The 11,590-nt window shown below is 38.7% G+C and overlaps 1 protein-coding gene across 1 annotated transcript in view; it reads right to left on the bottom strand.

Annotated features, from left to right (window-relative positions):
• Positions 1 to 1,092: 1,092 nt before the first annotated feature.
• Positions 1,093 to 11,590, bottom strand: part of LOC108712886 (hepatoma-derived growth factor-related protein 3) — a 28,866-nt gene continuing 18,368 nt past the window's right edge. The window contains exons 5-7 of the mRNA XM_018255385.2: positions 10,738 to 10,881; positions 7,473 to 7,559; positions 1,093 to 2,051 (exon numbers count right to left, since the gene is read on the bottom strand). Coding sequence (XP_018110874.1) covers positions 7,500 to 7,559; positions 10,738 to 10,881 — 204 coding nt within the window. The 3' untranslated portion in view covers positions 1,093 to 2,051; positions 7,473 to 7,499. The remainder of the gene's footprint in view (positions 2,052 to 7,472; positions 7,560 to 10,737; positions 10,882 to 11,590) is intronic.

Here is an 11,590-nt window from a genome sequence, read left to right as displayed (position 1 = left end):
TTAAAGGGGTTGTTCACCTTTAAATTAACTTTAAAGGAGAATTCAACCTGTAATAAAACCCCTCCCCCTACCCTGGGTAGACCTCCCTCCTCCCCCCAGCCTACCTGCCCCCCCCTCTGCGCAAATTCCCCTAATTTTTTACTCACCCCTCCGTGCAGATTCTGGCCTCGGCGTTCACAGCAGCCATCTTCTTTGTTTGGTCTTTTTCAGAAGTTTCGGGGCAAGTGTAGTTGGAGTAAATTTCCAGTCCCGAACCACTGCGTATGTGCCGAAAGTCACAAACATTTTCAAAAGATTTTTGGAACTTTTTGTGACTTTCGGCACATGCGCAGTTGTACCAGACTGGAAATTTACTCCAACTGTGCATGCGCCAAAACTTCAGTCAAGACACGAAGATTACCGGAGAAGAAGAAGAAGATGGCTGCTGTGAACTCGAGGCCAGAATATGCACAGAGGGGCGAGTAGAAAATTAGGGGCATTTGCCAGGGGAGGGCAGGTAGGCTGAGGGGAGGAGGGTCTACCCAGGGTAGGGGGCGGGTTTTTTTTTTATTACAGGTTGAATTCTCCTTTAAGTATGATGTAGAGAGTGATATTGAGAAAATTTGCAATTGGTTTTCATTTTTTACTATTTGTGGTTTTTGAGTTATTGAGCTTTTTATTCAGCAGCTCTCCGAGTTTGCTATTTCAGCCATCTGGTTGCTAGGGTCCAAATTACCTTAGCAACCATGCGCTGATTTGAATACAAGACTGGAATATGAAAAGGACCTGAATAGAAAGATGAGTAATACAAAGTAGCAATAACAATGCATGTGTAGACCTAAAGAACACACCGTTTTTAGAGGGGGGTCAGTGATCCATATTTTAAAGCTGGAAAGAGGCAAAAGACTAAACAAAAACTATAAAATATAAATAATGAAAACCTCTTGCAAAGTTGCTAGGAATTGGGCTTTCTATAACATACTAAAGGTTTACTCAAAGGTGAACTGCCCGTTTAATGGGAGGTGGCAGTGGTGCTTTCAAGGAATTCATTGTTGGCTGAGATATATGCAGGTCAACAAAGCACCCCATGTGCCTTTAACCTACTTTGTGTTGGTAACTATAAAGGAAATAGTGATGGAACCTAGAACTAGACACATTTAAAGTTACAGCCAGATATATAGAATATATATATAGATGGACATTTTTGTACCATTTTGTACCATGTTGATTGCTTTGCCCTGTAAACCCATTTTAAAGGGGACCTTTCACTCTAAAAAACAGTTCCAAATTCTTTTCTATCATGTTCGTTGAGCAAAATAAACTGTACTTGCACTATATTTATTGTTTAAATTTTGTTTTCTTCACTCTTGGAATTACACTATCACACCAAGCAGGCAGCAGCCATTTTTATTTCAATAAATTGTGTATCACCCCAAAATCTTGTGTAAGCAATAGAATGGGGAACCTAAAGCCCATACACAGTGTCATACATAATTATAGGGCCTGGGGAGGGGAGGGGCAATGTAAGAAGTGCAGTGACGTAGGAAGTGCTGATTTGAAAGTGAAAGTGATTGGCTGCCCCACCTCTATGCCTCAGGCATAGAGGCGGGGCAGATACTATTTGATTGACAGCTCAAATATTTAAATACCTTTATAACAGGTATGGATTTGCAAAGGACTTTCATTATGCAGCTTTTCTATGTAGGTGACAGGTCCACTTAAATTTGCTGCCTGTCAACGCTATTATATATATTATTAGGGCCCCCCCGAAAACAGGGATTATGATTGGGCCAGCTTTAGATGAGTTGCTCTGTGTTCTTGGTGATTCAAAAATGTGTCCATATCAAAGGCTGTGGAATTCTGTAAGCTCTTATCTTGTAAAAGGGCAAATTCATGCAACAGAACAATGTGAAATGAAAGGCTGTCCCAAGAGGTGAGACTGGTGATGCCAGCAAACACAACAGAGAAAACATGGTAGCAACAATGAAATGCGTTGAGTTATATCAAATCCAAGAATACTGCACAGCGAAATTCAGAACTCTCTTTCCACAGTATGAAGTACCTTGTTAAGTCTGTGAAAATATAAAAGAATCAAGATTAGTGGAAGGGAAGTTGCAGATTCTATGGTACAACAGTCACTGCTGCATCAACATTGATTCTATAAGTGCACATCTAAGAATATCATGAGAAAGATATCATACATGTATGGAAACCATTATCTGGAAAACTGTTATCCAGAATTATGGGAAGGTCATCTCCCATAGACTCCATGTTAACCAAATAATAATTTTTAAAAATGATTTCCTTTTTTCTCTGAAATAATAAAACAGCAACTTGTTCTTGATCCCAACTAAGATATAATTAATCCTTATTGGAGGCAAAACCAGCCTATTGGGTTTATTAATATTTACATCATTTTAATTGGAGTTAAGGTATGGTGATCCCAATTAGTGAAAGATCCCTTATCCAGAAAACCCAGGTCTTGAGGATTCTGGATAACAGGTCCCATACCTCTACTGTGTTCTGGTACCTGATTATGAAGGTAAATTCTGTCCTGTTTTTAATGGTAATGAATCATTCTTACAATAAAATACTTTATAATACTATCGTCAATTTAAAGTAAGATCCTTGGACCAATTTAGTGAAGTAGCTGGTAAATTGCACCACTGCAGTTAATTTTGATCAGTCTACTCTGAGAATAAGGGCAGAACTCCATGGGCAATTTTAAGTGCTATAGCTTCTGTTCCGATGAGCTGAGATGAATCGCAGGCGTCAAGTCGGATGCGACAAATCTAAGTTAATAAGAATGTTGGACGTTGTCGATGCGTGCATTCAATACAACTGTCGGATGCGAGTGCTGCATGTTGCGTCTTCTTCCGACAGTCATGTCGGATGCACGCAGCGACAATGTCAGACATTTCTATTACTCACCTTAGATTCGGCGCATCCAATGTGACGCCTGCAATTCATCTCAGTGCGTCGGAATGGAAGCTATCGCACTTAAAATCGCCCGTGGAGTTATACCCTAAATGAGTGTAAATGAATGTAAGGAGCTGATTAGCTGCTATGTACAATTTCACTGCTGCAAATAGGTCCGGACTGAGAATTAAAATAGGCCCTGGCATTTCAGGTACACACAGGCCCAATCAGCCCACACAGAGGCACAAACAGCCCCCACCAGCCCACTAAATACTGACTTTCTATGGCACCTTATAGCAGCCCCTCTGGCATTTGCCAGAACCCACAGATTGCAAGTCCGGGCCTGCAAATAAACCAGTATGTTAGCATATCAGCCTGGCTACTTAAAAGCCACGAGTCATTTTTGCAATTTCATATTCAAAAACTTTGGCAAAGTCTAAGTTCGCTGACAGCAGAATCATCCTGCATAGACTGAACATAGTGCATTGTTTAAAACAATAAGAATAAGTGAGGGATTTGCTAATCCAGTGCTTAATAAATGTATTCCATAACTAGTTACTGTGTTGTCCTACACTTCAATATATTAAATTTAACTTTGCAAAAAGTATCCCTTGTTATCCTTACAAACTGTAGTTCATTGTTCATTGAAACAGTTTATTCTGGGTATAAAAGCATGATTGTTGGGTAAATTTACTGACATATGCAATGTGCATAAATATACTAATTGCAATGGTTTTACCCACAATGTAGAGTAACATAAATTTGTACACGTAACCAGTGTTGAATGATGCAATTCCTGTATGACTTACCACTGAGGATGGTAACTGCATGCATAATGGTGGGCTAAGAGGTGTTTCTGTTTTGTTTGATTCAACAGGAATGAGAACTATGGAGCTGAAACCAGAGTTAGTGCACAATTCATTATGTGCAAAGCCCTATAAGGTCCCTTGTGTCCATTGCCCCCTGTATTTTGTACCTTATTCAGCAAAAGGGAAGCAACTGCAGGTGTGAATAGTACTGAGATGCACTTGCCCTAGTAAAGGAAGCCTATTAAAGGACAAGGAAAGTCTAAAACAGAATAAGGCTAGAAATGCTGTATTTTGTATACTAAACATAAGCATGAACTTACTGCACCACAAGCCTAATCAAACAAATGATTTATGCTTTCAAAGTTGGCCACAGGGGGCTGTCATCTTGTAACTTTGTTAAACATCTTTGCATGACCCTGACCCTGCACATGCTCAGTGTGGTCTGGGCTGCTTAGGGATCGTCATAAACAAAGCTGCTTGAGTTCTGCATGGCTGGTAAGTAAGGCGGGGGCTCCCCCTGCTGTTCATAAGTATGATTGTTTCCCTGCTCAGCAGTTAGGGACCATCTGACAATTCCTATCCACAGCAGTAAATGAAGGGAGAATTTCACTGCATTCAGTCAGGTTTCTTATAAAAACGGTACACAATTTTTAATTAAAGTATATTGGCGATAGGTTTCTTTTTCATTAAAGAAAGTAAAAATGGGATTTTATTTTTTTTGCCTTTCCTTGTCCTTTAATGAAGAATAAAATAAACATTAAAATTGCTGAATAACTGAAATACATCGGTGATGATAATTAGAGATAGAAGTCTTTAAAAACAAAAGGTTTAAAATCAAATCTTGCATCAGTTGTCAGTGCAGTATGGCCATGAGGATTCAGTTTTACCCTGAGCTGTGGTACTTTATAAATAGTGGCTTTGGATTTATTTCCATCTGGCAAAAACTGTGGTACCATGTATTAGTTATTTAAGTGCCTGAATTTTGGTTTCATGTCACACTATGTGACCTGACTGAATCCAGACCCCTGGACTATTTACAAACCATCCTAGTTCATTTTATCTGTACGATTTAACTCTATTTTTCTTTTACTTCCTAATGTGTTGCCCATGAATACCTTTCAATGATTTAACAGTATATATGCTGTGACTTTTCAGTTTACATATGTATTTTGCCTGCTGAAGGGGCCTTGGTGCTCCCAAAGCTTGCAATGTATGTTTATTGTTAGCCAACATAGGTATCACTTCCACAATACTATTTTATTTGTTTGTTTTTCGTTATTTCCATCTGCCAGGCACATTTGTTCCACATTTGAATTTTGACTTTGCATTGACCTTTGTTCCAATTTTAAACATAATTCTATCTACCTTGACCTTTGTTTATGCAAATGTTGACCTTTGCCTCTTTGCCTGGCATGTAGGTTGCGTTTGCTAAATAAATAGTTAAATAATAATATCTAAATAAAGCTGCTGCTAGTTCTGATACACCTGCAGCATCAGCTTAGCATTGAAGCTATCATCAAAGCTCGATCAAAAGCAAGGGAGTTTGCTACAGACTGAAAAGATGGGGATTTTTGCTCAAAGGTGAACAACCTTTGCCTTACAAAAGTATGCAGACTGCAGTGTGGTGCAGGTAGTATTTGTGCAGTGGGGCTGCTATTTATCAGCAGGGACTGGGCATCTTGTTGAAAAAAAAATTAGTACAAGTGAACCTGTTTCAGTCTGTTAAAAACTAACTTAAGCTGGCCATAGATGCAAAGATCTGATCGTATGAATCGAGGATTCTCGGACCGTGTGTGGAGAGTCCCGTCATTTTTCGTCCGGCGGAGATCGGTCATTTGGTCAATCAGACAGGTTAAAAGATTTCTGTCGGCTGCTGATAATATCTCTGCATGTATTGCCAATCTGATGATTTTCAGAGGGAGACTGTCACTAGCTTTGGTCGGACATAACTATCGTACGATTGCTGTCAGGGGCAGAACATCAGCTGATCTGTTCTTTTGTACTTTATTTCATCGGAATGGTTTGTGGCAGGTCGGGAGATGGGGAAGTCCAATCGTTCAATAATTCGTACAATCGGACCTTTGCACCTTTGACCTTTTGCATCTATGGCCAGCTTTACTGTGTGTGAAAGTTCACCTTTCCACAGAATGCTCCCAAACAAAGGCTAAAGTAACAGAAGACAAAAATATTCAACAATCCAGTAAGAGCCCTTATTGCAAACCAAGGGGCAGATTTACTCACGTACACATTTTCGCTTTATAAATCTTCGCCATACTTTGCTCAACTACGTCAGATGAATATGCATATTCATCAAAATACATACTTTTGTCTCAGCAAAAGAACGCTGGCGTACTTTCGTCAGCAAAGATTCGTTGCAGCGAACATTTCTTAGCGAATTTTCTCTAGCGTTACTTTCTTCCCAGAGAAACTTCATTAACTTACAGACACTTACGTCGTAATTTAGTGGGTATATGAATTATATATATATAATGGCGAATTTTCGTAAAAAAAACCCCATCATTCGCTCTTTAGCAAAGCTACCCCCAAGTACGAATTGGAAGTTGAGTGACTAACCCCAACAACTTGGAGCATATATGTCCAAAAGAATGAGCCAAAATCACCCCCTAACTCCCAGTGCCTGCATATACTCACCCCAAAATACGTTATTGCCTCAAAAAGCAGCTCTACAAAATATTAAAATTTAAACAGCTTTATTTCGTTTTATTTCTCACTATAACATGCCATATTTGAGTTTCTGTGCTTTGAAATTCATAAGAGACAAGAATTGGTCATTGGTCTGAATTAGGGATGCACCGAATCCAGGATTCGGTTCGGGATTTGGCCAGGATTCTGGCTTTTTTAGCAGGATTCGGCCTTCTTCCAAGCCGAACCAAATCCAAATCCTAATTTGCATAGGCATACAGGCACTGTATTTGGTGTTGAATGTTATGATTGTGGTGTGGGGGCTCCTATGATAACCTCCAGAAATCAATTAACATGGCCCTAAGGATCACTTTGGTACCACATCCTCAAACATATGGAAGATAATAATTTAGTAGTAAACAAAAAAAAGAAATGCTCAAACTGTATGTTGCATAATGTCTGCTAATTGATTAAACCTCACTCTAACTTCAGCATAAATTCTATAGATAAATGTAAGGTCCATTTTGGTTTTATATGCCTGGTGGGTAGGGCATAGACTTTTAATATTTTTCTGGATTATGATACTGTGTCTGCTGTGAAGAAAGTAGTGCAGTGCTTAAACATGGGACTTTTAAATGTGGTTTATGGCAGAAAGAAATAGAATGAAAACATTCTGGCTGCATCATGATCAGTAAGGCCACTCACACACAATTAATCTCCCCAAAAATATTTTCTCGCGAGGTGACTTTGGGAAGTCAAAGGAACTTGTATGTTTTCCCACCAGCTATTTACATTATTGTTGGTTGGAAATCACTTTGGGTTAGCACTAACATTCAGGGAATTGAAATGAGTGTCTACTGGCACTAGAGAATATTCGCAGCTCAGTCTGGAGTTTTTATTTCCTGTAAAAGGCAACTAAAGCGCTGGATAATTATTATTTAAGGAAAGTAGCCTTATGTCCCTGGAATTAGAATCGCGCAAACTTACCTTTTGTGATCATTGTGTGAGTGAAATAAGTTTTATTCAGTGCTTTAGTTGCCTTTAAACACACAACGTGACATTTTGCTACAGTGTCTCACAGTTCATTTGATGATGATAATTCATTTGTAGCTGTATGCTCACCAAATCTTGCCTGTGTGCCACTAAGAGTTATAATTTCTCTTTAGGATCTGTGCTTTTCTTACGGCCCCCAACTCTTGCATAAACATTCTGTGGGAAAATCACAGAACACCCATATAAAAACGTTGCTCTTAGCTGGACAGTTTTTGAAGCCAGACATACTTTGCTGTATTAGTTATCCAGTTAAAACATTGCACAACTTTTCATACGACATAATAAACATTACAGTACAGGTATGGGACCCGTTAGCCAGAAACCCATTATCCAGAAAGCTCTGAATTACAGTATCCCGTAGACTCCATTTTACCCAAATAATACAAATTTTAAAAAATGATTTCCTTTTTCTCTGTAATAATAAAACAGTACCTTGTACTTGATCAAACTAAGATATAATTAATCCTTATTGGAGTCAAAATAAGCCTATTGGGTTTAATTAATGATTACATGATTTTCTACTAGATTTAAGGTATGAAGATCCGAATTACGGAAAGATCTGGAAAAACCCCAGGTCCCGAGCATTCTGGATAACAGGTCCCATACATGTAATACAAAAAGAGGGTTTGAAAACAGAGCATTGTTCTGGAATCTGGAACTACATAGAATGCAATGGTAACAAACATAACAAGGCAGAAATGTGTAAATCAACAGGCAGTGTCGGACTGGCCCATCGGGATACCAGGAAAACTCCAGGTGGGCCCAGGTGTCAGTGGGCCCTCATGCTGCTAAACTTTTGGCCTATTTCATGGCCATTCCCTATTCTATGAAAAATAAGAGGCTAAAAAGATGGAATAATAGATTACAGTATGTAAAGAAAACATACTAGGAGAATAGAGGTTGATTGATGAGATTAAGAATTTTAGAACTGAGAGTGGGCCCTTGGTCTAAGGTTTTATGGTGGGCCCCTGGTCTAAGGTTTTTGGGTGGGCCCCTGGTGTCCCAGTCCGACACTGTCAATAGGCCTACAAGTGTTTAAAACTGACATTCGCTTGCTGACTTGGCCACTTCTGACTGGGATGGCAGCTTATTGGCTTGTGTTTGGAGTTAAAATTTTAGACACCCCAATTGATATCTGGTTGGGGCTCGACCTGATATTGACTGCGGTACCTGTAAAATTCTGTCACAAAAGGAACACGTGAGCTGTGGATGTGGTCCTCTACTGACAGCTCTGCACAGACTCCATAAGTAATCCAGACCCAGCCTGAGCTGCCACTGATCTGCTTGGCCAGCTTTATGTGTTTTATGCTCAGTGCCAGAGCAGGTGTCATTTTTTGGCATAAACAAGTACTTTAAATGGGAACATTGAAGTATGTTACAGTGTAATATGCTGTATTTAGTCAACAGGAAGTTGATGAAGGGTCACTATAGCTTTGTTTCTGTATTTTCCATTTGTAAAGGAGATGTAAATATATATAATGTTGATTTGATTCTATAAAGCTAAGTCTGCAGTTTAAGCCACTCCTAAGTTGCTACTGCCTCAGGCTGCCTGGCTACAACTATCCTTACCTTCTTGTTGAGATAGGATACCCTAAGCCAGTGCTGTCCGACTTCTGTGGTACAGAGGACCGGCATTTTTCTGGCCTGTGTGGTGGAGGTCTCAAAAGAAAATAGGCTACAGAATCTATATTATTATAAGATATATAAAGTCCAGCATGACAGAGACCTCTAGTGACCAAACAGAGGTAACACATTATAAATCAGGAAAAATTAACTGTATTCATGCTGTAAAAAAGTTCATTTTATCATATTAAAATACATATCGATTCTCCTCATGGAGCCTAACACGTTTTATGCTTACCCAGGCAATCTCTATGCACTTATCTATTTATTTATTTTCGTGAAAACCCAAGAATAAGCTACTTTACTTTAATTTTCTGTTAACAGTGATAGATTCTCTATTGAAATTCAGTAAACCTCGATTTTAAGTACCCTGATTTTAAGTATTCCAGCTTTTTACATTTTTTATTTGTGGTCCGAACCAATTTATAATGCATTTCAATGGGTGTATTTTCCTCATTTTCCCGGATTTTACATTGTTCTGATGTACCGAAAAACTGTTTCCCTGTAAATGGTAAATTCCAATTAGTCTGCCCTTATACAGTCCTGCACCAATCACTTATTGCTTTAGGTTGTGTATGTGACTGACAGAGAGTCTTGTACATGTCCCCCATAGTGTAACATTAACGCTGCAATGCTTAACCCTTGTTATTAACACAGTAAATATTATATCTCAAAGCAAACAGACTCCTGTGCTTATAGCCTTTTAGTACTTGAAGAATAAGTTACTTTAACACATTTCCCTGATTTTACATTTTCCCGGATTTTAAATAATTCTTTCCTGGTCCCATGAAAAATGTAAAATGGGGGTTCTACTATATAATAATTGTACAGGAAAATGTGATATTTGTGTCATATTTAAACTCTTACTTTCCCTTTCCTGTTCATAGTCATATCATACAACAGGATGAACATATTTGCATACATTTGGTTTCGGTTACCTACATGCAAACAGGATACCATTTGTAATAGCTTTCATAATATGAACTTCAATTGCAATCTGAACTTATTTTGGTCATATTAAATGCTTTAGACAATACACCAATCAGTACTGTTTTATACCATAAGTGAGACCTCTGAAAAGAAAACTGTTGCAATCAAAATCCTCTAAACTGCTGGTAGCCCCTTTACATTACATATATGGGAATCAACTGCCTACGGAACACCACATATAGAGAATTAAAAATCTGAATATTCACTTTTACCACAGTTACCTGCTCATTGCTCAGTTTTGTGTGCCAAAGTCAGTCCATTCCCATGCTTATTAAACTGTAAGCCATTATTTATGCTTTTGTGGGCATCACCGCAACGTTTCAGGCCACGTGGCCTTTTATGAAGCTAGATAAAAGGCCGCATGGCCTGAAACGTTGCGGTGATGCCCACAAAAGCATAAATAAAGGCTTTTTAACTATTTGAAGCGTTGGTGGTGCTGTTCAATCTTCTACTACATAGTTTGCCAATGGAAAGTGGCCATTGTAGAACGTGCACCATCTCCAAAGAAAACTGAGAATCGATGTGCTGACTACTCTTTTCCTATAGTAAACTGTAAGCCAGCAGCTCAGGGAATGTTGGTTGCTGCCATTTGTCCTGAGATGATCAATCAGAACAGTGAGTATATTGTAACCATTTGGTGTGGAGATATTGCATGTATGTCTGTTGATTTTTCAAATTATGGACCAGAATTTCATTTAGAACAGAACAGTTACGTTCGTACCCCCGCACTGCTTTTCTGCACTTCTGAAGCATTTCTTGTATCGTTGTCCACATCGCCTGCCTCCGAGCCACTCTTATTCATTTCGTCTTTACTATCTTTTTCCCCATCGTCTACTGAAGATTTCCGAGACAGCTTGGATGATTTCTAGATAAAATAAACAAAATATTACAAGAGCTAATAATCCTGGCTACACACTATTTTGATGCATTCCCACTCTGTCACTCCCTATATTGCCTCTTGCTACAATTCAGGATATATATGTTTTCTATTGGAGGTTTAAGTTGAAAACAGGAAGTCTGATACAGAAGCCCATGTGTACACAACAAAAGGAAAGAAATGCTTTGTTTCTTTTGACAGAGGACTCAGAGCAGCATTATTCTGAGGGTTTACTGGTGTATTTATATAGACCTTTCTGATAAAGCTTATTTGATTTTAGTCTTTCCTTCTCCTTTAATTCCACATTTCTTTCAAAGCTACCCATTATGCACCTATTGTTATCTGTTATTCACTTCCTTCGTGCCCTTAGCACCTCGTGTCCTGAACTGTATGTAAGTAGTAAGTATAACTTTATATGGTTATGCTTTCTGTACAGCCCTGTGAAATATCCTGCCCTTTCAAAAAGTTTGCTAGTAAGTGGCCATTTGTTGAAAGGGGCATTGTCAAGGAAAACTGTACTCTTGAGAAAATAACTGCATGTTTATTTAACATTCAACTTTTTTTATGCTTGCTTCACAAAATGAATTTCCAGGCAATCCTGATTTGGATCTACTTCCAACACAAACAAGAGCAAGAAACCTCTTGCATGGCTTTATGGACAGAGGACACTAAATACAACTCCTATTTTTGCATAAAA

The sequence above is a fragment of the Xenopus laevis genome, chromosome 3S (assembly GCF_017654675.1).
Source record: "Xenopus laevis strain J_2021 chromosome 3S, Xenopus_laevis_v10.1, whole genome shotgun sequence".
NCBI lineage: Eukaryota > Metazoa > Chordata > Amphibia > Anura > Pipidae > Xenopus > Xenopus laevis.
This window is presented reverse-complemented; position numbering and strand designations above follow the sequence as displayed.